Source organism: Catharus ustulatus, chromosome 3, assembly GCF_009819885.2.
Source record: "Catharus ustulatus isolate bCatUst1 chromosome 3, bCatUst1.pri.v2, whole genome shotgun sequence".
NCBI lineage: Eukaryota > Metazoa > Chordata > Aves > Passeriformes > Turdidae > Catharus > Catharus ustulatus.
Window position 1 is genome coordinate 99,860,748 of NC_046223.1, and position 26,190 is coordinate 99,886,937.

At 36.1% G+C, this 26,190-nt stretch overlaps 1 protein-coding gene across 1 annotated transcript in view; it reads right to left on the minus strand.

Annotated features, from left to right (window-relative positions):
• PXDN (peroxidasin) overlaps positions 1 to 26,190 on the minus strand; it is an 86,771-nt gene that overhangs the window by 39,541 nt on the left and 21,040 nt on the right. The window contains exons 2-8 of the mRNA XM_033055244.1: positions 19,411 to 19,482; positions 17,688 to 17,759; positions 11,217 to 11,288; positions 3,811 to 3,882; positions 3,136 to 3,207; positions 2,493 to 2,662; positions 1,053 to 1,170 (exon numbers count right to left, since the gene is read on the minus strand). Of these exons, the coding sequence (XP_032911135.1) occupies positions 1,053 to 1,170; positions 2,493 to 2,662; positions 3,136 to 3,207; positions 3,811 to 3,882; positions 11,217 to 11,288; positions 17,688 to 17,759; positions 19,411 to 19,482 (648 nt within the window). The remainder of the gene's footprint in view (positions 1 to 1,052; positions 1,171 to 2,492; positions 2,663 to 3,135; positions 3,208 to 3,810; positions 3,883 to 11,216; positions 11,289 to 17,687; positions 17,760 to 19,410; positions 19,483 to 26,190) is intronic.

Here is a 26,190-nt window from a genome sequence, read left to right on the forward strand (position 1 = left end):
TCAGCAAGTAACAAATTAAAATGCTTTATATAGACTGTAAGGAAATTTATGTTCCAGGTCAGGTTCTCCATTTGTATAAGAGCATTATTCAGCCAAAGTCTAATTTGCTAATGGCAAACTCACAGTTCATGTGTCCATTGCAAGTTCACACCAGTTTAAGGGAGGGATGTGCCAGCACAAGGCTGGTTCAGCTGTGCTGTGCCCAGTGCAGCTGGAGGGAGCCAGGCCCTGGGCACAGCCTCAGCAGCTACTCTGCAGCAGGCTGGCCCTTGGGATGCTGAAAGATAGTCATCCTTTATAGAACCTTCCCCCTCTTCTAAATGGTAAGGGAAAGAGATGCAGCAGGTTGCCCAGACAACTTGTGCTATGTCCAGCCTTAGAAGCTTTTAAGACCCATCTGGATAAAACAACCTGGTATAATTCTGCTTCGAACAGAAGGCTGAACTGGACATCTCCTCCAGCCTTGGAGACTTCCTCCAACCTGAATTATGCTACATTTTGTGATTTAAAGACTTGCCTGCCTTCATGTACTGGTTTAAGGAAGCTGGAAATGGATGTGTCTCCTCTCCTGGGATAGAGCTACACCTTGGGGGGAAGGTACCTCTGAGGAGTTAGGGCTTCAGAAAGAGTTCTCTGAAACTTTAATTTCATCTAGTTGGACTCCTTAAAAAATATATCTTTTTCTCTGCCTCAAAGATATGCTAAGTGATCCAAAGACTGTATATGCAACATGTCCACAGTGGATTGCCTAGTACTTATATATAAATAATTTAGTATTACAGGTGTGCGCAGCTTTGCAGGTATACTACAGTTGAACACCTTACAAATAGTACTAGAGTAATAATACTTTCTAGTTACCAGTTCTTAAATGTTTAGAATTACTAATAAAAAAGATATGGCCATAATTACTTCCTATGCTTACTTTAATTATGGCATGTTTTTGCTGTAACTATTTCATATATTACCATACACATGGACACACTCAGAAATGTATACACACTCACAGGCAAATGTACTTACATCAAGTTTCTCTCTTCCTCTTTTAAACTTACTTGTTTCGAAGCCAGATAATTTCTGGTTTAGGATTGCCTTCAGCCCTGCAAGTGAAGTACACTGTATTCCCTGAGGTAACGTCCACATCCTGAGGCTCTGATGTAATTCTTGGCCTCTCTATATCAACAATAAAACATACAAAGAACTCTCACTTATTTTAAAACTACTAAAGACTGGTAAATAAAAATATTTCCACAGATCTTGTAAAAAATATTTATCACAAAAGTTACAACTTAAAATATGTATATCCTTAGTCAGGACTAAACGCACTTTTCCTGTGCAAAAGTGACTGTGGGATTTCTGACCTCCTTCATTGTTCCTTAGGACCTTCCAGAAGACTGGAAATAGATTGTTCAAATTTGTATCAGGGTCTAAAGTGGTTGTTTTATTTATTTGAACAGAGACTCAAATTGCCTATGAAGGAAAAACTTCAAAGCAGCAAGCACAAGTGCCATTTAAAATAATTTCCTCTAGATAAGTGTCAATGCCAAAACCTGCCTCAGAGAATAATTTGTGCAGCTTGCTTCCTGCCGTTTCCATATTCAAGTTCCACAGATGTGCAAAGAGCTGGAAGGATGCCAGGTGCACTACTCTTGCACCAAATTCCCTTTGTACTGTCTTTTTCAAGAACCTTGTAGATGCTTATGGTCATAGTTCTCACAATCAGGGCTGTATCCAACACATAACCAAAAGTACAATTTACTTCTTTTATACCTTGGTTACATGTCATGGGTGGGCAGGCTAATGCCCATAGCTTGATAAGAAATTTGCATTTTGATTTCAGAAAACAAGAGGTGCTGGGCCAAGTCCCAGGGTGCCCGTAGGGCCAAGATTTTCCACCCCCTAGGGTGAAGGAATATAGACAAACAGAAGGATTACAAAGGTGCTTATCCATTAATCCTCAGTGGTAGAGGATTTCAGTGTGGGGCACTCCTTGTAATTATAGCTGAGTAAAAAAAAATTCAGTGCCTCAACCCCAATTCACACATCAACAAAAATTTTACAGGCACGAACTGTGTCATCAGGAGTAACTCAATAAAGTTGCTTTCCTTCCTTTCGCTCATATAGAAGGGAATAAATGACACCAAATAATATTAATGCAACACCATAGACCCTAACTGACAATTCTGTTATGATCAGACTGAAATATAAAAGGGAAACATAACTCCTTCAGGATAATCACTGTTAGTTCTTCAAGGGGAAATTTCAAACATGGCTATATTTGTTTCATTAAAGATAGGCTGAAGGGTAAAAGCAATCAATTCCATCAGAAGCACACAAGAACAGAAAAGGAATACAGAGAGATTTCTAGAAATAAGAAATATTAGCCAAAGGTGGTCGGTGTTAATAAACAGAATAATAAATTCTAATTCCCCCAAAAAATACAGTTTAAGTGCATGCAACCCATTAAAAAAGCCATCAGGAAGTGGCAAACTCACCACAGTTCAGTTCTTCTGGTGTTATGGTGGCCACTGATCTTCCCTGGATCCTCCGTGGGTATTCACAAGTGGCTGCAGCTTGAGCATTACCCGACTCCGCGTACGTCTTGAGCAGCTCCGCCAGCCACAGGATCTCACAGTCGCAGTGAAGAGCGTTGGAGTCCAAACGCCTGCACAAAACAAGGAGCAGCCACAGCTCTGTTAGCAAGCCTCAGCCATTCTGCCGGATCAACACGGCTCTGTAAATGGAGCAATGCCTTTATCTGGGAATACAGACAACAGGCAACATGCAATACAAGTCATGGTTACTTGTTTTTAGGCATTCTGGTAGTTTTTATTAGAAGGAGGTGTATTATTTTTACTGCCCAAAGAAAAAGCTATATATATTATTCAGTCTAAAAAACAATTATTACAAATAATCACAATATAGGAAATAAACTTTAGCCAGTAACTACAGAAAATAGATATAAAATTATGTTCTCAATCTATGCCCATAAACAACTGAAGCACAGGGAAAAAAAAATAGCATTTAAAACAATTACACCATAAAAGGCATTTGCAAGGAAGATAAATATTGCAAGAGAAGATAGTTAATTGCGTTATATAAGACTTCACTAGTTCAATGATAATTTAATTTACTTACAGTCTCTTCATAGATTCTAAGTGACTAAATGTTCCAGGAATCAAATGAGCTATTCTGTTGTTATGTAAAAACCTGTTAAAAACACAGAAATATGCATGTAATAATTCAGATTGTTGTGATGTATTAATTTCATTTACATACTTCTGGAAGGTTTTTGAGAGAAAGCAATCTAAGAAAACTTAAGAAAAAAAAATTGAACCTATTCAGGAATTCATGGTCTTCTATTTTTTAAGTGGCCTCCAAGTTGTACTTGGGTATGTCCATGTGGGGAAAAAAAAAAAAGCCGTAAGTAACTACAAGGAATGGAGTACATAAGCATTGAAATTAGAAATTTTTTTAAAAAAAAAGGTCCTAAATAAATTGTCTAGTTCTTCATTCATAACATTTATTTTAGGCCAAACATTGATCACAGATCTTTGGGAAGTAGTTTTGCTAAAGAAAAATAAACCACAGGCAATTGTCACTTCTGCATGCCTCCAAGGTCAGCCTCACCAAAGTGCTCTTGGATAGACTATGTAGTAGTTACAGTAAAAAAAAATGGATTAAAAACAATCTATGGCAATGATTTTTTTTTTTTTTTTTTTTTTTTTTTTTTTTTAGTTTCAAATGCTTGATTTAATTCAAACAAGGAAGCAAGCTGTCTTCTGAATCTTACCCCAAGAAAAACAAACTTACAGCCTCTCAAGTTTTGGAAGATGAGTAAAGGATTCAGGTTCCAACGTTTCTATTTGATTAAAGTGCAGATACCTGGAAATATGTTAAACAAAAAGAAAAATACTGAAACAATTTTCTTAATTGGTGAAATATTTAAAGAATTTATTGTTTCCATATTGTTTACAGATCTAAATGGCCTAAAAAAATCTAAATAGTGATGCAGTAGCCTTTTTCAGTTACCATCTGAATCTCAGACTTGAATCAGAACAATAAAAGACATGACAAACAAAGAAAGGTTTGCAGGTCCCTACACTGAGTGTGTGTGTACATATATAGGCAAAAAACCCCAAACATTGCTTTGGAGATTCTGGAGATAACACTTTGAACACTATTTTGCCAAGTCTGATGGTTCATTGTATGCATGCTTGGAAAAAATTATTGAAAAAAGAGAATCATTATTGTTTTGTAGGAAAAATGTTAAGAGGTTCTTCAGAAAACATTTACAGTTTCCAGCACAATAACATTTTTCATAGGCAAATGTTTCCACTTCCGTGAGTGAAAATTTCAAAAGATGCTGAGAAATAACCTTCTCTAGTCCATGAACACTGGCATTTAAAGCTGTAAATGCCCTCAAAACCAAATTTGTAATATAAACCCAAGTTTGACTAATTTGACTTTAGACAAAGGGCTTCCTAGCAATTGGTGTAGTTTGATGCTCTCTTGATGCTTATGCAAGCCATTAACATTACACAACAATAAATCTACACAGCTGTTAATGCTGTAAAATTGAGAATGTTAATATAACAAGATTATTAACCAGAGTATTAATCTTTAGTTGTTGTGAAAATGGACTGCAAAGGCAGGATTATTCCAGATACTCCTTAACTTAGAGATGAGAAAACAAGATGTAATAGATAAGACTGGCACAAGAAACTGTGAAAATGATTTATAGACTTTGGATCCTGGTTATATCCAAATGCATTCAAAACTCTAAATTTCCTATTTGACCTCTGACAAACTCAGGAACATCTGGAGAATGTGCACATAGAGGAATCACTGTGGTCTGGAGAACAAAAAAGCCTGTCATTTAAAAACAGTGAGAACAACTCAGAGCTCAGCATCTCCCGAACATCAATCCCTCAGCATGAAAAGGACGAGGACAGGTCCTGTGCTGAGGCAGCGGGTGGCTGCGCAGGGAGCGGAGCGGGAAGAAGCAGCGACTGCGGCCAAGGCCGTGCAGGGAGCCCTGGAAGGCGCGAGCAGCGCGGAGCCAGGCGCGTGCCTGGCAAACTCCCAGCACAAGCACGAGCCAGCGAGCGATGCCAGGGAGCAGTGAATGGGGACCACAGAAAAAGCCAATAAATCAGCACGGGCGTGATCAAGCACATCAGAGTGTCCAGTCTGCCTGCTGCCAGTGCAAGGCGTGCCCACAGAGTATGCTGAGCACAGAGAATGGTCTTGTTAGCATGAAGAAGCAAGATCTGCATCACCTTACTGGGACTGCCTGCTTTCATCTCCCCTTTAAAAATACAGGGCGATTTTTCCTAAATTAAAAAGACAGATCTCAAAGGCAGGTACTTCCTGCAAGGTTCATTGAATTTGCCAGCAGAAAGAGGAGAGACCTCAGTGAGGGAGTACTGGCAGGACAAGGACTGGGCATGGCCCAGCCATGAGATGGGCAGGCACAGTTTGCCAGGAGCCAGGGCTCTGCTTGTCCACCTTCCAGAATCAGCAGCATGTGGGAAGGGGCAAGGCAAGGGGGAAATCACTGCAAAGAAAGAGGATGAAGGGAAAAACCAGGGACAGCTATAGGGTTTGATACCTCTGCAGCAGCTTTCATTTTGTAAAAAATTACAAACACCACTTCTTTTGCAGGCAGCAGTGATTTTTTTCCTTTATAACCTTCTTAATTCTACTTGCATTTTTATGCCTCATGAGCATATTGCAAATATATCTCTTTACGTTCCAAATAAATTAATCTCCCATGCTTCTTTGGCATTGACAAAGCAATATTTATAAGCACCTCTTATTCAAACAAAAAATAGCATTGGTAAAAGTAGACACACACAAGAGGCACACAATCCCTTCTTAAGGACCACAAAACCACATGAAATTAGAAAGAGAGGAAAAGAAAGAATATCTCTCTCAGACAGTTTAAGTAGTGCATATATTGCAAAACTCAAGGCAGCAGCCCATAATGGCTGTTTAGTACTCAGGACTATTAGAATTACAGATGTAATCAATATGTGCCTGAAAAGTCACCTTGTTTTTCTAAACAAATTTTTAAAAATATTTCCGTTATAAATATTGCCTTGTTTACAAGCTCATATCATTGCAGATACAAACACAATAATTCAGGTGCTGAAGAACATTATAACAGATAATATCACTATTGTAACTTTACGTTGTAACTTTACCTCATCAGATATAATGCTGTCTAAAGTAGCTCAAAAAAATCAAATCATGAAAGTCATTGGAAAATACTCTCAACTGCTTCATAGCAGTTGTGATACACAAGGTAGTTGGGTTTTGCAGGTCTTTAAATTATGACCTAAAAAGTCCTGAGCAACTTACCATGCAATTTATTAACAGAACAAGGTGTTACATATATATATATGGTCAAAATAATTTTCAATAGAAAATAAATGGATGCAGAAACCATATTGCATTTTAAGTCTACAATAAAGAGAATAAAATATCCTTGGCATTATGACCTACACTTTAATCCCGTTTTATCACTTAGGTTAATCAGTTTATTATTTTCTTCTATGTACCACATTAAAGTTTTGTAAAGGTATATTTTAACATTTTAATTAATATGGTAATTTCTTGGATTTAAAATTCATTTTAAAGATAATCATATACGCAGGAAATACTCCCACCCTAGAATACCTTTATAGGCATCTTTTATGTTCAAAGTTCAAAACACTAAAAATAGTAGTATCATGTAATAAATTAGATATTTAAAAGACTTTCAGAATGAAAATTGAAAGAAAAAACATGCAAGAGCAATTTTTAAATACCTACAAGCCTTTCTTTTTAAATTCTAAACTCACTATAAAGAATTAAACAGAAGGAAACGAAATACTTATAGGGAAAAAAACTCCAAATGAAACACCTTGAGAGGAAGAATAAGATTTTATCAAATAAGCATGGTATAGATTGTCTTTCTTATTATTAATCTCATAGGACAAAAAGTTACAGTAAAATTCAGTCCCAGTGGCATTTTTCACAGGACTAAATTTTTTAAAATTTATATCTTATGTAGTTTTGTGGTTTTTGCGGGGAAGGACTTTTATTATATATACCAATTGTTCTTTTTCTAATAGTATCATAACATCTTTGGGGAAGTACTTAGTAACCCAGTGGAGTATAATCTATGTTCTGAACATTTAAATAGCATGTTTACCCTTTTGATTATTTGAAAGAGAATGAACACACATATATGCTCCATAATTATCAAAGAGCTTTCCCTGCTCAGGGAAAACAGGTAGCCTCTTTAAACCACAAGGAAAAGTATTCAAAAGTATGTTTTGGTAATGATATAAAATATTGGAAGAGGATACTTAAGGAGATGATGGAATCCTCACTGAAGACTTTTAAAATAAGGTTAGACAAATGTCTGTTTCCAGTTAGTTGTCCCGAGCTGATCTTATAGTAGAATAATAAGGATATACTTCTCAAGACTCCTGTCATACCTTTTGGGTTTGTTTGTTTGTTTATTAATTATCTTTCATTATTCCTTCCCATAGATAGACAGACTCCACTGTGTTAAATGAGATAACCGCTGACATACAGCAATGCAAAAATCAGGAACTTGTAGTATAAAACAAGAAAATAAATAGCAACACTCCAAAAATACTGAGAACTGAATTGAGGTAAATAAACTTAATATTATAAACTGCATCACTAGATGTTATTTATTAATTCCCCCTAAATATGTATATGGGTACATAAACTACATCACAACTAATAACAGCTTATAAAGAACAAAATTAGTATTTTATATGAAAGTTAAAAGAAAATGCATAACTAGGATTATGTAAATAGATTTAAATAATTCAGTCAATATTTGGGGATCCCACTAGTCAAATACTGCAGAGTACACTTTTTTCCCCTGATACATAGAACTCATAAGCTGAGATCTCAAAAATATGACAGGTATTTGGAAGCGAAGCAAAGCAATGCAAACACATCTGGAAATGGAGAGCTAGTTCTTTAGAGCTAGTTCTTGGGCTCCAAACTCATGACCTCCCAAGCAGGGTATTTGTGACATTTTAGGTGGGATTCATTTGTCAAGCCCAGGCACACAGAGCACACAGAGACAGCCCTCCTTGCTTTCAGGCGCTGTCTGCTTTCCGGCGGCTGCTATGAAAAAATCTACATTTCCTGCAGCTTTCTGCTGTCTTTGCCAGACCCAAACATATGTCTTGCAGATTTAACAGTGTCTAAACTGGTACTAAGTGCCTACTTTTCATCAGCTGACTCTCTCCCTTCATGCCCAGCCACAGGTAAAAAGTTAGGTGATGAAATATGTATGGCTCAGTGTGTTCACGTACCTAAAACTGCCAATTTTTCTTCAGAATTTACCCTTGCACAAATGGTTTCAAGATCTGATTCAAAGATCTTATTCCCTTGGCAGAAATTTCCAAAGGAAAAGCTATTTTGACTACATCAGCAGCTAAGAATTCTGCTGCAGAGGTTTAAGGAGGAACCTGCCAGCTGCAGTAAATACTTGGGGGCTTTTGTCTCTTATACATGCAACAGGCCTCCTAAATCTAACTACATTTAGCTTCTGTTAACAACAACAATCACCAAAAATGTGTTTGCTTTGCTGTTCAGGTATCTTTTAAAAAGCACCATCAGTGAATTCTGCTTCACTGGAGCAGAAGAAATTGCTGTGAACCAAGTCTTTCCCTGAAATGTGGTCCACAGTGTCTACTTCTGAGAACTCTGCTGAGCATTGAGAACAGCATTTGGCTGAGTTAACACAACCAGTAGCAAAATGTGTTTGATAACTCGAGGCCACAGAGACCTCAAATGCAGAAACATCTACTTAGTACTGTTAATACAGTTTAAAACTGGAATTAGAACACCCGGGAACTTGTTTTGTCTTGTCAGCAGTTTTTCTCCAAAGCTAATGTGATAAAACAGACCCTGTAGAGTCAGAATATATTTTTATGCCTAAAGTGCATAAATGCCAAATCTCTCGTAAACTAAAAATCTCAAAGAGTACTCTCCATTACATTTATTTCTGTGCCTGCCACTGGTTCCAAGTGCTCCCATTTTCCCTCCTGGCAAGCTCTCTGTTTAGGAGAGAAGAGCTCTAGAAGGCAGTGAGCTCTGATGCAGGCAGTGGGGAAGTACCTGCCCCCATTGCCCAGCAGCTGCAGGTGCTGCCACCACACCCAGGAAGGCAGTGAGCAGTGACCCTGCCAGGCTCCATTTCCATACTTCCCAGCTAGAGATGAGACTCAAGCCCTGAGTTTGAATTTCAGTTTCAGGCTGAATAATGTTGATATCTCAAAGGTTTGAGCTTAAGCTGATACACTGTGGTATCACCATAGGCAGAGAGGCTTAACTGCCAGAATGGAAAGTGCATTCAGAAGGTGTTAATAGTTCAAACTGAATTTATGTTTTTCAGTAATAACATAGATCAACAGGAAAAAAGAGCACAAGAAAAAAGGACAAATGTTGCCTCTTGCAGCATGAGGCTTGTGACATGGGGAAGAACACGATTTTGGAAACACTAGTAATTCAACAAATGGGTCTCAGTGTCCCAAATTCTACACAGAAATTAAGTATTGCTATTAGCATGCAAGTAAGCCCTACCAGTTGCTGTCAATATGGTGCAGTAATAATTTCTAGAGTAAAAGGAGAAGGAAGAGAAAGGCATTAAGGAAAAAAATTACATATTTATATACCTTTTATAATTAACACTTCTGTTTTACATAGAAGCTCCCCCTTCAAAAGGCATCTATTGCACTCATAAAGGAACATATATGATTTTGTACCCCTAGGAAGAGACATTTTATTTCATATATACTCTGTGTCTACTAATATCCATTAGAGGTTTACAGTAACAAGGAAACTGGTATATATAGAACACTTGTAATACACTGATACCTTTCAGGAGTTTAAAAAATTATATTCAGCCCCCAATTTATACACTACAAAACTCATTGGTTTACTACTGTTATTTGGTAGTCAAACTGTGAAACAACTACACATTTAGAGTTTTTTCCTTTTTCTAAACATCACAATGAATGCAGAGCAGTGCTTTCTCATCACAGAGTCATAGAATTGTTAAGGCTAGAAAAGACCTTTAGGATTTTCAAGTCTAACCATCCTCCTGGCATCATTACCATGTTCATCACTAAACCATGACCTCCAAGTGCCATATCCAGTCATTTCTTGAACACTTCCAGAAAGACTGACTCCACTGCTTCCCTGGGCAGCCTTTTCAATGCTTTACCACCCTTTCCATGATTCTTTTTTCCTAATCTAAACCTGTCACTTATTACATGGGAGAAGAAACCACTCCCCAGCTCACTACAATCTCGTTTCAGGTAGTGGTAGAGAGAAGTAAGGTCTCCACTGAGCCTCCTTTTCCCCAAACTAAACAACTCCCTCAGCTGCTCCTCACAGGGTTTGTGCTCCAGCCCCTTCACTGGCTTCACTGCCCTTCTCTGAACTCAAGCCAGCAATTCAAAGTCTCTCCTATAGTAATTATAAAACAAAATATAGTTGAACTTAATGGAACAAGTACAACTGGGTTTTGTTATGCTTAGGACTGCATTCTTCATTTTTTTCAGTAAAAATTATTCTTCTTTACACAGAAAAGTATGATTTTAATCGATCTTTCTGGAGGACATTACTGAAACATCTACATTGCAAATGATGAACTTCCTTACTTTTTAAATATCTGTATATGGTAATGATTAACATATAAATAATAGCAAGGTTTTTATTTAAAAAACAATTCTTGTTTCACAGTATAACAAAACTGGGTTGAACTTGCAGAGGCTAATTCAGCTTTAGTTATCCTGCATAAAACAAAGTAACTGCTGCAGTCAAAGGAATTGAGATGTTATAAAAACCTGCAGAAATGAAAGCAGAATCTATCTCTAAGCAATACACATCAGTTTTCAACATTTTCCACAATAATTCTCCTTTGTCAAACTATGTAACAATGTATAGGGACATCAGGAATGCAAATCACAAATAAAAGACAAACATAGAAATGAGGAATTTGACACAGAGATCAACTGTGTTTTTTTCACATGCAAATGATTATGGGGCTCTCTGCCCAACCCAGGGAGTGCAGACATGCAGAGCATGCAGGTAGGATGTACGGATCGAGGCGTGCACTTTTCCTCTGCAGGGGAACCATGGAGATGACAGCACAGAAGAGAAAAGGCACTTACAGTTGTTCTAGAGAGGCAAGTCCTTTAAATGCTTGCCTGTCAATTGACTGGATTTCATTCTTGTACAAATAGCTGAAACAAGAAACAATCAGTAATATTAGTACACAAACAAGAGCTACATGAAGGTGGAAAAGAAGAATTAAGTTGACACGTGAAGACAGTTTTTCAACTACATATTAGAAAAAAATACAAACCAAAAACTAAAAACATAAAAATATTCTGTTCTTGAGATTTCATCCCAAATATCTACTAAGAAATACAAAAGTCTGGGGCCTTGAAGGCCCTGAGGCTGATACCCAGATGGACTTGGGCTTCCCAGTGCTCATGGTATTACTTACTGGATTTTTGTCCCTTGTTTTCTTGATTGGTTTGCCAAAAGTCAAAGTAAATTCAACTCAATGGGACAGAATTGCATTAGAAGTGCCTTTACCAGAACACACCAGGGATGCCACTGGTCTCTTATTTTCTTTAAAATATTTCATCTGAACACTGGTACAAATATTTAAATTAGGATAGAGTGAGTCTTTTACTGGACTTGGAGAAAAAAACAGTGGGAAATTTCTGTAACTCTGCTTATGTCACCTTTGGAATATTCACAAAAAATACAAGTTAAAATATTGATATAACATCCATAAAGTAGCACTTTGTATATTTGTTTTATCACTGTATAAGATGGACATTAGGTCCCCATTGATACTCTATAATATAAACAGAATAAACATGCAGAGTATCAGTATGATCACACATGTTGTCTATACCTTTTGTATGGAATTAAAATAAATCAGGGAGGATCAGTGTATGTGTTCATGATTATCATGCTCTTAGAAGCAAGGATGGTTTAGTGAGGGGCTATTGGAGAAAAATCACACAGTTTAGCTGATGACTACAGTTTCTGCATGGAGGCAGCAAATGAAAATACTTTGGGCATTCAGTGTCAGCCACTCTTCTTGCATTAGGATAGGCACAGGTTTGCGTTAAGAACTTTTTCACAATTATTTGACAAATGATTTGAAACTCAGTTAATCAGGCATGGGTTTCTATGAAAAGGGGATGAAGAGACTTGTACCACAAATGACTTTATTAGCAGGCATCTTATTAGTAGTGGTTTTGAGTTTTCTATTATTACAATTTTCAGTAACTTACTGGAAATACTGTAAACTCCTTTTGATGCAACAGAAAAAATACTGGCTCTGCTGGAGGTGGTGGCAGTTTTTACACTGATGTGACAATGGGCAACATTTCACAATAAGCCCTAACAAGGAAAGAAGTTGCAAGCATTTGATATTCAACTAATGACAATTTTGGGGAACAATAAGGAGTAGTATCCTTCCTTGGAGTCTAAATTAACTTTCCCAATGCACTGCTTGCTGAGAAGCCAACACATTAATATACAGAGATTCCTGTGTGTTTTATTAGTGTAGATATACATCTGAATAAAAAAAGCAGAGTTCTTCCAAGAACAGGTAATACAGAAGTAAAATTTCTGAGATTTTTAAAATATTCAAAACAAAAAAAAAATACTGTCATGTGAAATTACTGCAAAAGTTTTAAAAATAATTTGAAAAAATTTATTTTATATCTGGAACTAGTATTCTATTTGAAAAACATATTTCACGAGTATTAAAATATTTGTTTTGGCTCGGATTTACGAATTCATTTAAGGATCACAGTGATTACAATTTTCTCTCCTTAATTTTCCTCTCTGTTTGATATTCAATTCTTATTTTCCTATGAGAATTTTAAACACGCCTTTTCATTCCTTAGAAAATTTTGAAGACTGAACAGCTGAAGTGTTATTTATCTTTCTTAATACACTTAATTTCCACTTTGCAGTGTGGAAATCCCTCTTCTTTCTGAGTACTAAATTTCTGTTCAGAGCAGAGAATCAAAGTGGTCTTACACAGTTTTTATAACCACCCTCAGTTAGTTATATCTTGCGGGCATTTTAACAATTTTATTCAAAAAATATGAATTAATCAATTTTTTTTAAAGTTTTAACACCATATAATTTTATTTACTCTCTGCAGACAAAAGAAGGCAGAGAGTGAAACTCAGAGGTGAGTTAGACTGGGATAACGACTGCAGTATTGCAGGATTTTGCCACCATACTGCAGGGAAGGGAGCAGCCTTTAGGAGTTCTTACCAAGCCACTGCAGTGAGACTTGATTTGGGATTCAGCTTTAAACCATTCTGACCAGAAAAACCTCAGCTGTAGGAAACTCAATCAACATCAGTCAACCATATCCCTCCACAGAAAAACCCCAGCAAGCTCAGGGCTACATGTTCTATGACAAATTAACCAGTCTTGCATTTAATTGTGTAGCTGTTTCACTGAAGATATTAAAAGAAAGAAAAATACATAATTATTTGCCTAAGGGAGAGAGACATGATAGAATATAAAATACAAATAAGTATTACTCACAAAAAATATTTGTCCCTCTAAAATGGTAATGTGCACATACAGTGTTACAGAAGTAAAACTTTTTAAATGCTGCTAAATTTTAACAAACATTCTCAAAATGTATCTCGATTATATTATGAGAAAACAAATTTAGTACAATTAGGGAAAAAATAATTTATCATTTAATTTACCTTAAAGCTCTCTTGCAGAATTTTACAGGAGATGAATAAACAGTGGATTAAGATGAAAAAGGGATATATTCTATTAAGACATTAAATTATTTTTGAACAATTACTAATACCTATTTTTAAAAATGTTTAAAAAAAAGACAAAAGAGAGCATTTTTTTTTCCAGAAATGCAAGCAAGGCTCCTAGACATCAGAGGTACTGGTCACATACTTAGGAAATTAACAAATAGGTAATCAGTTACCAGGAAATTTGGGAGAAAAAGTAGCTTTAATTTAAAAGCCTGCTAGATTGCCTATGGGGATATTATTGGGGGGGTAATTTTTTCTTTTTTTAATGGGCCATATTAAAAATCATGTGATTCCAGGAAAGATTCAGATATATTTGTTTTGAACTGGAGGGAAAAAAATGGCAAAAACTAACAGGCACTGTAGAGTTAAATCTCACAAGTAAACAAGCACTCAAAGACAGGTTACACAGGAACATGAAGGAGACAGTGGAACCAGCAACATGAATTGCAAAGAAAAGAGATTTGGAATCACTGGAGGTGCCCAGAGGACAAAGTAACATGACCAAGAACGCAAAAGTGGCAGAAGGCACAGAAGGAAATGAGACCTAATCTTATTCTGAAAGGGTGAGGTCAGTCACTCTGCATTTTGGCCAACCTCTAATGCATCATCTACCACTGTTACTTCATTCACCAGGCACAAAAGAAAACTTGCATGCTCCCTGTTAGCATTTCTGGAACTGGTACAGTTCATACAGTCTTAATTACCATTTACCATATGCCTATGGTAATACTACTGTGTCTGTTTTCTCATCTATGCCTTTCATACCAAGCAAACATACAATGTTATTGACAAAGTTAATTTCATTCCCCAGTTTTATTTCTTTCACTTCCCTCATATTATCTTCTAGCTCATTGCTCTGTAAATGACTAATACATGTTCTCTTCATCTGGAAAGCTTTTTTTAATAGCTAACCTATATTATATATTTTTCCCTATCTCCTCCTGAATTCTTTCTTTTTAAACTTACCTTCATTTTTTCCACTTCGGATTCCAAATCTTCGAGTACGCTACATGTTGAAATGGTAATAATGTATCTACCTTCAATTCCAAACTATCTTCTCTCTTGGACAATAAATTGTTGACCTTCAGGCTTAGGAAGAATTACCCTATCAAGTTTCCACAAGTTTACCTTCATCTATATTATAAGGTTGGGAAGCTTACTAAAGGTCCTTATTGCCAAGACTAAGGTGTATAGAGTAAAGACAGATGGACAGAAAAGCAGAGAAGCAGGGAAGAAAAAAAAAAAAAAAGGAAAAAAGTATCCTCTTAGTTTCACAACAATAATTACATTTCTTTCTTTCCAATCTTTAGTATATTAATACAAAACCAAATTATTATCACAACAGCACAGCAAAATCACACAAAGCTGCTTTTCTAACTGCCAGAATTTCAATTATATATAGAACAAGATAATTTAAAAAATCCTAAAAAAGGATTAAAAATTACATGCACAATTTTCTTTTTATGATGTAAAGACCAACTTTTACAGTGATGAATACTTTCAATGCAGAGAAAACTGAGAAAATATTACTCTTTTGTCAAAATGCATTCTTCTGACAGTTCTGGTAACATATACTCCTCATAAAAGTCTAAGCTGAACTTCAGAAAGGAGTAGTACCAAAGAATCATTTGAAAATCCTAATTTAGATCCTGATGAAAAAAAGCTTTGTTTGAAAGCAAAGAAGCTGATCTTCATCAGTCACACAAGATTGAACCTTAATCTCTCAGAGACTGTTTAAAAAAAAAATACACTGTGTTATACTTTATATATTTTGCATAAAAATATATAATTGTGAATAGTTTTACTTAGTTTTATATATGTATGTTTACTAATTGTCATAGATTTTATATTCTATATACTCACATTTTGCTAAATCAGGGTCACTGAGAAATGACAGGTTTTTTTAATTAGTCAGGGAATTATACATTTTCAGAACCACGTGCAATCCAGCACAAGTTTTCATAAGAACAGAAGTAACATCATGGATCAATGATCTAGTTCTATGAAACATGACAGTACAAGTAAGGTTTGCAAATATCCACAGGACCAGATGATGCTAAACCTCAATTTTTCCAGGTGATTTACTTTATAATAGTATATTCTGAGCTCTCTCCCCCGTGATTTCTACTTTAGTGGATCCTATTGGAAAGAAAAATTGTTTTGTTCCCTTCATTTCACAGAATACAGTTAGCATTCAGTTACTCAGCTGAAACTTTCACTGCTGAATGGTATTGATTTGTTACATTTAAGTCTTCTGTATTGATAACCTGACCACACCAGCTATTTTGCAACTTTAAGGCTGTATAATTTAAACATTTTTCACAGCCATTGAAACAGACAAAAAAAACCCTTAAAGTTTATTCTTGCAAAACAAAGGATAGCTTTAAAGACCTCTCTGCAGTTGAATAAATTACCACACTAAACTTTATATTTAGATTATCCAGGGAACAACAGAAAAAATAAAAAGATCTTCCTCTTAACAATATAGATACTGACAACCATTACTGTATGCATATGAAAACAAACCAGAGTTCAGTTATCTTTTTTTGCTCTTTCATTGAACTGAACACATTGCATAGATGAACTTTATTTCTGGTTTACTACAGCTAGGCAAAGGCAAGCATGGGAAAACAAACAAGTAATACAAATCAAGAAAAATCTTTGTACAGCTGTCGACTATAGAAAGAAGTTTAGCAAACATCACACAGTAAAACCTTGTGTACTACACTACCAGAACCATCATGCAAACATTTCTTGTAACAAATACAATCACCACGGACTTTAATCATTCATTGGTAACAGTCTGTTCAATATTCTTTTCCCTTCTATTGTATATAGGTTAAACAATTTCATTACTGAAAGACAATACACATAAAAATGAGAGCAGGAAATGTAATCAAGCACAATTTAGAAAAACAGGTAATGTGTCTGCACAAATTTATGGGAGTGTCTCCCTGCTCCCACCTCCTTAGAGGACTTATGACTATAGTCTTGGAAACTGCATGGAAAATTCAGCTTCTGATTAGTTTCCAAAGCAATGAAATCTCAATGTGACCTTTTATTTCTGTACATCGTTCAAGTACCCATCAATCAATACTCCAAGACAACGGAGTGAAACTTTTCTAAATGACACTCCAGAAGGTCAACTCCAGAAGCTACAGCTGAGAATCCATGACAACTTATTATGCAGCTTTAGTCTATTATACAGACAAAAATAACATTTTTGATGCCTCTTGTTTATTCATATAATTAATACTCTTGGTTTGTTTGTTAAAAAAGAGAGAATTAAGCTTAAAATATACAGGCTGGCTGAAGACCTAGAACTAATAGGAAATCATATACATACTCTGGTATTTTGGGTTTGACTGAATTTTTCACTTATTAATTCAGTGAAAAATTTAGAGATAGTTAATAAGCTTGGGTAAGATATAAGCTTCTGCATACACAACCTTTGGACAAGCTACTTTTAAAACACTTTTCAAGAGACAAAAAGTAGCTGTGTGAAGATTTCAGTGAACCATTGAACAGGTGGTTTCCTACACCATTCAATGTATTCCTTCTTAAATTATAAGTTGCATATAATAAACAGCAGCTATTAAGTCATTTAAAATGTATTGCCTACAGATAGCAGTCGTTTATTAGCAGCTACTCAGAGAAACACAGTTGCCCCCACCCCATAAATTCATTTCACAGATTTTCGGTGCAGCTTATCTCCTGATGTACTGAGTCAGATAGAAATCACCATCTAGGATTAGAACTTTCCCACTGAAGCTGCTACACAGTGATGAAGAAAGTAGCATTCATTTAACTTACAGATATTTCAGATTTTCAAGATCTTCAAATGCCCCACTAGGAATTCTTTTGATTTGATTGTTGTTTAGAAGCCTACAAAAAGAAATAAACAACTGTTTATTTTAATATAAAGAAACACTAGGGAAAAAAAGTGTAAAAGCAGGGGCAATATAGTACTAAATAGGAAATGCTTTTTACCCTAAGACTAACTGTTAGAGAAAAAAAAAGGTTATGTTCTTACAGCTGCTCAACCACTATCTTACAGGGGAAAACCTGAAAAAATTAGACAAAATTTTTAAAAAATTTTAAAAAAATTTTAAAGAAACCAAACCTAAACCCATAAAAACAAAGATAAACTAACAAATTCCCAACCCCAAACAAAAAACAAGACCCACTCAGAAGTGGAATAATGTAGTTTCTTGCTGGTATCTGACATGTAGATGAAGGGGGAAAAAAGCCTCCTACATCACGACTACAGATCAGTTTGAAACTGAAAAAAACAAAGATTTGTCACTAGAAGGTGCATTAAAGTGACTTTTCCCAGATGTTTCTTCTCAATATCTTCTGTACCGGGCCCTTTATATCATACAAGAACACAACTCTCTGTATGCAGAAGTTTGCACTCATCCCTCACACACTGGTTTTACAAAGAGAAGGGAATTCAAACTTAATGTATCCTGTCGTTATCTGGGACTTGTGGCTATCAGATCAGTGATTTGGACAGTTAAAACTTGAGCTGGATATCTGGCAGAAATTGTAATTCAAAACTGGGGAGCAGCTGCAAACAAAGGTATGATCAAAGGAGACTGGAAAGAGGGACAGTTACTAAGAATATCTTGGCAGCACAGATTTGGACAATACACATTTTGGGGAAAGTCCTATCATTTCTTCCGGTGTGAACAGAGAGTACAAGATGTGTCAGCATACTTGTGATGTGCCTGCAGATAAGTAGTGATCCAAAGCTGATTGATATCACTACTGTATTTCAGTTCACACACTACTTGTGTTCTGGGAAACAGTCACATTTGTAATCATAAATTGTGTACACTTAAACTGTCTATCTTGATTCCTCCTCATGCCTGTTAATACATTAAAGAAGAGAAACATGCATGTATTTGTTTTAAAAGTGATGCCTGAAGGAATGATAGAGGAGATACAAAGTTAAAACAATACTCATATTAATTGTATTATTGGTTGGAAAACATCTTTCAGAAAGGCTTCTCTTCAGAATTGTATATGATAACAAAGACCTGCTGAAAGGCAGCTCAGTAGGAACAAACCATTTGACTCCTGCCAATCCCGGTATCCACATTAGAATAGTTCAGAATATCAGAATTTCTCAAGTATTTTGTAACTGCAATGCATTTAACATCTGAGTGTTTGAACAGCTTTCTTTTAACCCCCATCTTGCAATACAATTGTATATTATGTGATACTCCACCAAAGCAATTCAGCAATATGTCAAAAAATATCATTCAATAATGGCCTGCATTTTTCATTTAATTCAATTAAAGTATATTAATAAAATACTAGTATGCAAAAAATTTTAATTTTATTTTGATAGGCATATATTTGTTTTTGCCTTCAAATATTTTGGTCCTAAGCCCTACTTCTCCCACCTGTGTAAATGCTACAGCTCAAAGTTATGAGACTACTTACCCGTGAAAAGTGAGCAAATACAACACATCAAACAGATCATATTAAGTCAAAAGGAAAAGGGTCTTAGGGTCGAAAAAGAACTTACAGTGTGTTCAGGTTTTTAAGGCGTCTAAACTCTCCAGGTTGGATTTCTTTAATCCTATTAAATCTTAGATCTCTGTAGAATAAAAAAAAATAAAATTAATGTTATTTAAAAAGCTATGTATTTTTTCATATGAAAAACTGAACTAAGCACAAGTCTTTTATGAAGATTGACCAGCCTCTGCACATAAACCACAGCTTTTGACCAAAGCAAAACAAATCCAAATGCTGTTTGACAAGTTTAGGCAGAGGATTCACCAAATCCAGCTGCAGTGGTCAGCTGAAGGCTGCATCTGAGTTAAACCTGTGGTCATGAAGAATGTTCTCTTCCACAGTGAAGCAACTTATAGTGGGTTGTTCAGTATTTCATTTAATTGTCTCTGTATTTTAAAAGGTGCTTGTAAATAATATTGTAGGATAAAAATGCTTATTTATAAATAAAAAGGTATAGAAACATTTGCAACAATCAGGAAAAAAAATCAGGGGAAAGAAGAGACAGGTTAAGACTTTTAAGCTACTCAGTTCTTTAGTTCTGAGTAAGGAGGCTTAAATGCCCTATGTGGTCTTGCTTTTAAAACATGCAAACTCAGCTGAAACTAGGTATTTCGTTATTTAATTATAATTCTTCTTCATTTTTTGTATGTTTCTACCACTTTAGTTTCCTGTTAGCTCTATAGCTTTATGAGAACTTCTCCAAGAAGAAGGAAACCTATTTTCAAGCCAAGTTCTGCAGAGAGAGCAGGGACAGAGAACAAGGTGACAGTGGAGCAGGGATGTGGGGAAACTCCTTGGCTGTGCCAATCTCACCTCTCTTCTGCTGAGAGCAGGCAGCAGGGCTTCCCACTTCTGCCACCTCCTGCTCTCCCCTGACTCCATGTCTGGCTATTGTATTCCAGCAGCTCAAAATTGGCTTAACCAACTGGTCAGAACCAGAAATAAACCTATGCAAAAGAATCCATAACAACCAGGAAATAATTTTGTGCCTGATAAGCAAAATTGTCAGGCTTCCTGGGAGAGCACTCAGGTGAGAGGAAGACTACAGGACCAGGGGAAAGGAGGCAGGGTGGTAAGCCTGTCCTCTAACCTAGCAACAGACCAAGGACACCAGGACCTTTCAGTGTCTCCTAAGCAAACAGAAGGGAAGCAAATGGAAAGTAAGTAAAATTTGAAAGACTCTGATCGCCTATCTTAGTACACACACACACTTACCAACTGCTTTCGAAAAGTAGCACATAAACATGACACAACTGTAATCTTTGCACCACACCCGGTCTCAATTAAAACACATATGCTCTGCATTTTAACAGGTAATATGCTAACCAAAGTCTCTTTGCAATTTGGTCAAAGGGAATACAGAAAAGCAAGTAAAACATTAGCTGCATCCTAATCCCATACAACCCCACTGGCTGAGGCTGTATTAATGGGAGGTGTAGGTGTCTGAAGTCTTTTATAAAGAGCATACTTAAGGATCATTCCTCATGAATCCACCCATCAGGGTTTATTCAGCTCTGGAACAATGGTCTCAGAAGGACTTTTTCTACAATGATTTAGGATGTGGCCTACTGTTCACTGCAAGGAGAGGATTAGACATGTGGTTCTGTATGCATTAAACTCCACCACTTGATCAGTGACTGGAATAAAAGAGGGCTGCAAACTCTTACTTAGATGTGTAGTTCAACTGTCTATAGACTGCTGGACAGCCCCCTTACACAACACTCAGCAAATTGAGAATTTCCAGATTTAGAAGCACAAATTTTCACAGTTTTAACTTGTTCTTCACAAAAGCACCTTCTTTGGTGCTACTTTACCAGCATTATGTTTTGCTCATCATTCAGATGTTTTATGTGTTACACATATACATCCATGATGAGAAGGAGATGCTGCCTCTAAACCTCAGGTGCCAAGATATTCTAAACAACCATGGAATGTCATATTCTGCACTGAGAAGATACAGCAGATCTCTCTGTAAGAATCATTGGACATGACATACCACTTCACTTTTCTTGCTTTTTCTAGATTATCTGAAAGTTTGTTGTGTTCCAGAGCAGCATTTTAGTTTTGATTAAAATAGTCAAAAGTGCAAAAAAATCAATATTCATTAATGTAATACTGCAAACTGAGTATTTTTCAAAAGCCTCAAACTACCATTACAACTAGCAATATTTATCTCCTAAAAGTCTCCTTTTTTAGATATAAAATGACCTTCATTCATCCATATGAAAAGCAAACCTATTCCCTACAGTGGCACAAAGACAATAAATAAAAATTTGACTTTCATGAATGCAAGCAAGGAGCCAGCCTTGGGTCAGGAACAAAATGCACTCCTTTTTGATGTGTCCCATCTACTCTGCAGTAACTCATGAGGATAACAGCGGATTAGGAAAACCAAGCAAAGTAATTCATATTATTTTACTATTGCTGCATGTAATACCATACATAGTGGTGTTTATCTCAGCTCCTAACACTACTGACCCTCTCATATGAAGTTGTTCATGCTAAAGAACACACCAAGTTTGAAATTCTAGCCATTCATTTTCATTCTCCACAAAGGTATGAGAAAGGAGCTGTAATAGAACACAGCACACAAATCTTCTCTAGACTAGAGTATATTTTGTAAGTTAAATTAAAAAGAATATATATGTTTTGTTCAAAGTCAGTACTAATGGGGAAAAAAACCCCATTAATTTAACTAAAATGTAGGATTATAATTTTGGTCCATTCTTTCAAAGAGGGAAGCAACATTTCTCAGTGTTCACTCAAAGTATTTTCATTAATTTTCAGCACAAAATCTCTCAAAAATAGTTAGGCAGCTCACAAATTAAGAAGATAAATCATAAACACTGAAGATTTCTAAAGAAGAAATCTGTCAACTCATAATTTCCCTATACAACAAGATAATGAATATGTAGATAAAGGAAATAGAATTTACATTGCATGCATTAGTTTAAGGGGTGTGGCATACACCATTCAAATAAACAATAGATGAAATCTCTGTAACCCAAGCGTTCAACTGCTAGGGGAAAATATATGCAAGACTAGTGATTGAAGTGAAAGACTGCATCAAACAGAATTGGCAGAAATCAGATTCAGTAGGGAAAAAATAAAAAAAGTAAAAATCTTTAGTCAATACTGTCAAATGATCATATGAAAAACAAAATAAACAACAAAAAAACCCCAAAAATAAACAAAAAACCAAACCCAACTAACCCATTCCATACTAAACAGAGGCACCATTTCTCAGATTTGCAAATGGCATGCCCTCATGGCAGAGCCACCATACCCAGCTTACGATAACAGAATGATTTCGGGGAATAGAAGAGCTCAGAGCAAAATCTCAGCATCAATCAGAAACATCCCCTTGCAGATTGAATGACAGGAATGAGAACTGTGTTAAACTGAAAAATGAGTATGGGTAGCACAAGCAGGCCATTATGGAGCAGATCTTCAAAGGCATTTTGTGTTGCTGAAATAATGTGTGGTCAATCAGCATGATGATGTTTCTTGACCCTTTTTTCCTGACTAGTTCCGGCCCAACCATGCCACATGACTTTCCCTCTCAAAAGCCTGTTCCCTGCCCATTCAATTCTCTTTCACCTTTTATCTGCTCCCCAATTCACTCTCCCAAACTGACACATCCTGGCTGGATGCTGTGCTTTGGGGCAGAGCGAGCCTGACTCCCACTGACCAGCCAGAGTGCACCAGGAGGTTAAAACAGCAGACTGAGGGAAGCCACTTAGTTATTGACTGACATTTTTCCCCCTCCTAATCTCTAAATAGTAAATGAAACAGCCGGTTAAGAAAACCCAAACACCTGTGATGAAGGCATTGAATTTTAGGGTATATAATAACTTTTGCAATCCAAAGCTAAATGTCATGTGTTTGGTTTTTAAAATAAAAATCTAACACACCTAATTCAGATTGTCTGTTTTATTATGTGTTTCAAAGTGAAAACATTTACTTCTTAAAACTGTAGCTAGACAATATAATTCAAGTTGAAAAGTCCACTTCAGTGCACAGGCTTCCGCAGAAGCTGAGCCCATCATTTTGAAGAATGTCTTGCCTGAATAACACAAACAAAACATGTCCATGAGAGCAGTAAATGAATACTCTCAGGGTTGCTTTCCTGGCTGCACTCGGGAGCTCTGCTCTGCGCTAATCCATGGAGCACGACCAGGAAATGTTCGGCAGAGCGCGAGGCTGCGTGGGCCAAGAACGTGCCAGGGAGCAGGCGCTCAATTTAGCAATTGGATGCCCTTGAGATTCACATTCCAGCACCTCGGAATGGCCCTGCAGACAGCCATGGGCCAGGACGTGTGCCAGGCAGGGTGTGCACACACACTTGCTTTGCAGGCTTCCTACGTGCTGCTACCTGAACAGGGCTGCGGGAAGATCTGTAAGACAGACCCAGATGCATGGCATATAAGTAAATGCAGTATTTGTGTATGTTTCCTTTTCTGTCACAAAGCAAATGAGAAATGTGATGCAGACACTTTTTGTCTGGATCAAAATGAATCCTGTTCTTAATAAATTCTTTATTTGAATTAACTGCATCAGTTTGCCTCCCGTCTGTACACTACCCATTTTAACTAGTTCCAATTTAGCATGGAAAAGTAACTTTGAACAATATTTTTACTTAATTAAACACAATTAAAATCTCTAAGTATATAAAAATTTAGAAACATTACTGTCCTATAAGATCCAATGCTTCTGTGGCACATCCTGGCACTGCAGGATACTCTTTAAAGCTTGCACTGACAGTGTGCAGTAATGAAAGATAAGATTTCTCTGTTAAAACATCCTGATTTGGGCATATGAGCTCATTATAAGCTTACAGAATAACACGTTATAAAAACTAAATACCCTAATAAATATTTGGACTATGACAGTCACACAGGGTACACAGCAAACAGTGCAATATTGACCTTAAACATCAAGCAACTTAAATGAAGAATTAATTAAAGGCGTTTCATACCCCTCTGCTTGAAATACAGGAAACTCTTTGAGAGAAGGGATTGTTTTTACTTAGATCAAACCATGCACTGAAGGTAAAACTGAACTTTTTATATAAAATACCTAAGGTGCAGCTTTCCTTTATTTTTTTTTTTTTGTTTTTCTAGTTATTGCAAAGCAACATACAGGGTGAAAAGGTAAGCATTTTAATTTCAGTAATTTTATAAAATGCTAGAATTCATGTGTTTTAATAATATTATTTTAGATCCCTTTTGCATATGATTTTAAAGGTTCTGTTACTTCATCAAATTCAGAAAAATCATTAACTCATTAATCATTGATTTAAAGTAGAGTTGTGAAGAACATATTATTTACTGTCATCATGCATTTCAAAAGGCATCCACCTCTGGATCAGATGTATATACTCAACAACCAAAACTGGCCACTCCCAGTCACCACTCCACCAGTGAAAACCTACTGATCTTAAATAATAAGCACTCATTAGTTAGCAGTATCATCCTAAGCAGGACAAAGGTGAAAATTCCTTATAAAGAACTGCTGGAGCAGCAGCAGGAAGGACACCAGGGCTTCTCCTCTGCTTGATCCATCCCAGCCAAGTACTTTTCATCTCTGCCTGAGGACTGGGCATCCTGTGACTTATTAGGGCTTGGAGGATGTCCCCAGGATCCCTCCATTGCTAGAGAGAGTGTATCAAAAATGGATTTAATTTTCTTCAGTTTTAATCTGTGTCAGAGAAGAAATTGTCATGACACATATTAAGATCTATAATAGAAAAATTATACCCAAAATGTAGCATGTTATGCTACTGCTTCTTCCATAGACATCTTTCTCTCTATATATACACATAATTAGCCAATTATAACATGGATATAGAAACACAGTATTAAGTGATGATGCAATTGAAAACATTTATCTTGGGAGATATTGCATATATGCAAAGCATAGTAACATCAGGGCATTCACAAAAAACCTCATTCTGCATGTCACAGAAATGAAATAAATTATTTCAAATCCAGTATCACAACTACAAGTTTTGAATTCTTTATGCAAAAGGAAGATTTTAAGCACAATGTGTAATTTCATCTTCTGTTTACACCTCTCCCAATACTGAAAAAGTGCAAAAATAGACTTTTGATCCTATTTCCTTCTCATATTAAAGAATTAATTTGTTATTGTTTTCAATGTTAAGGCTTAGGAGGACACAGCTGGTCAAGCATTTATGAGCTGTACTGATGCCAACCAATTCTGCAACATGAAGCTATTTCATACTTTTTGGTTAGATCTACTATTTCATATCACCTGGACTTCCCAACTTCAGAAGATTCCTTTAATAATTTGTTAATCTCCAAGCATCTAAGTTTTTCTAGTCCAAAAACTGAAAATATCCTCTTACTTTGCTTCATAACACTAAATGCAAACAACAGAACAACCTAAACATGAAACTGCACTTACACTTCTCATATTTGTTCTAGGGACTATTGACCAGCATATTGCTCCCAAGTATCATAGATTAAAGATCACATTCACACATTCATGCTAAGGAACACTACATGAAACAGAGAGTAAATAAAACAAAAATAATTTTTAAAAAATCCCAAATCCTAGGAATGACTCCAAAACCAGTATCTGTAAACACAGAATAAAGCAAATGCATCAGATTTACCACTGGCAAACTAGAACAACTGAAGTTTCAAAGAGCTACTTTTCTTTTTCAGCCTCTGATTTCATACTTTAAATTGAAAATATTTGTGTATCTGTTAGCTTTGGACAAGACAAAGGCAATTAGCATGAAATCAACTCAGTCATATAATAC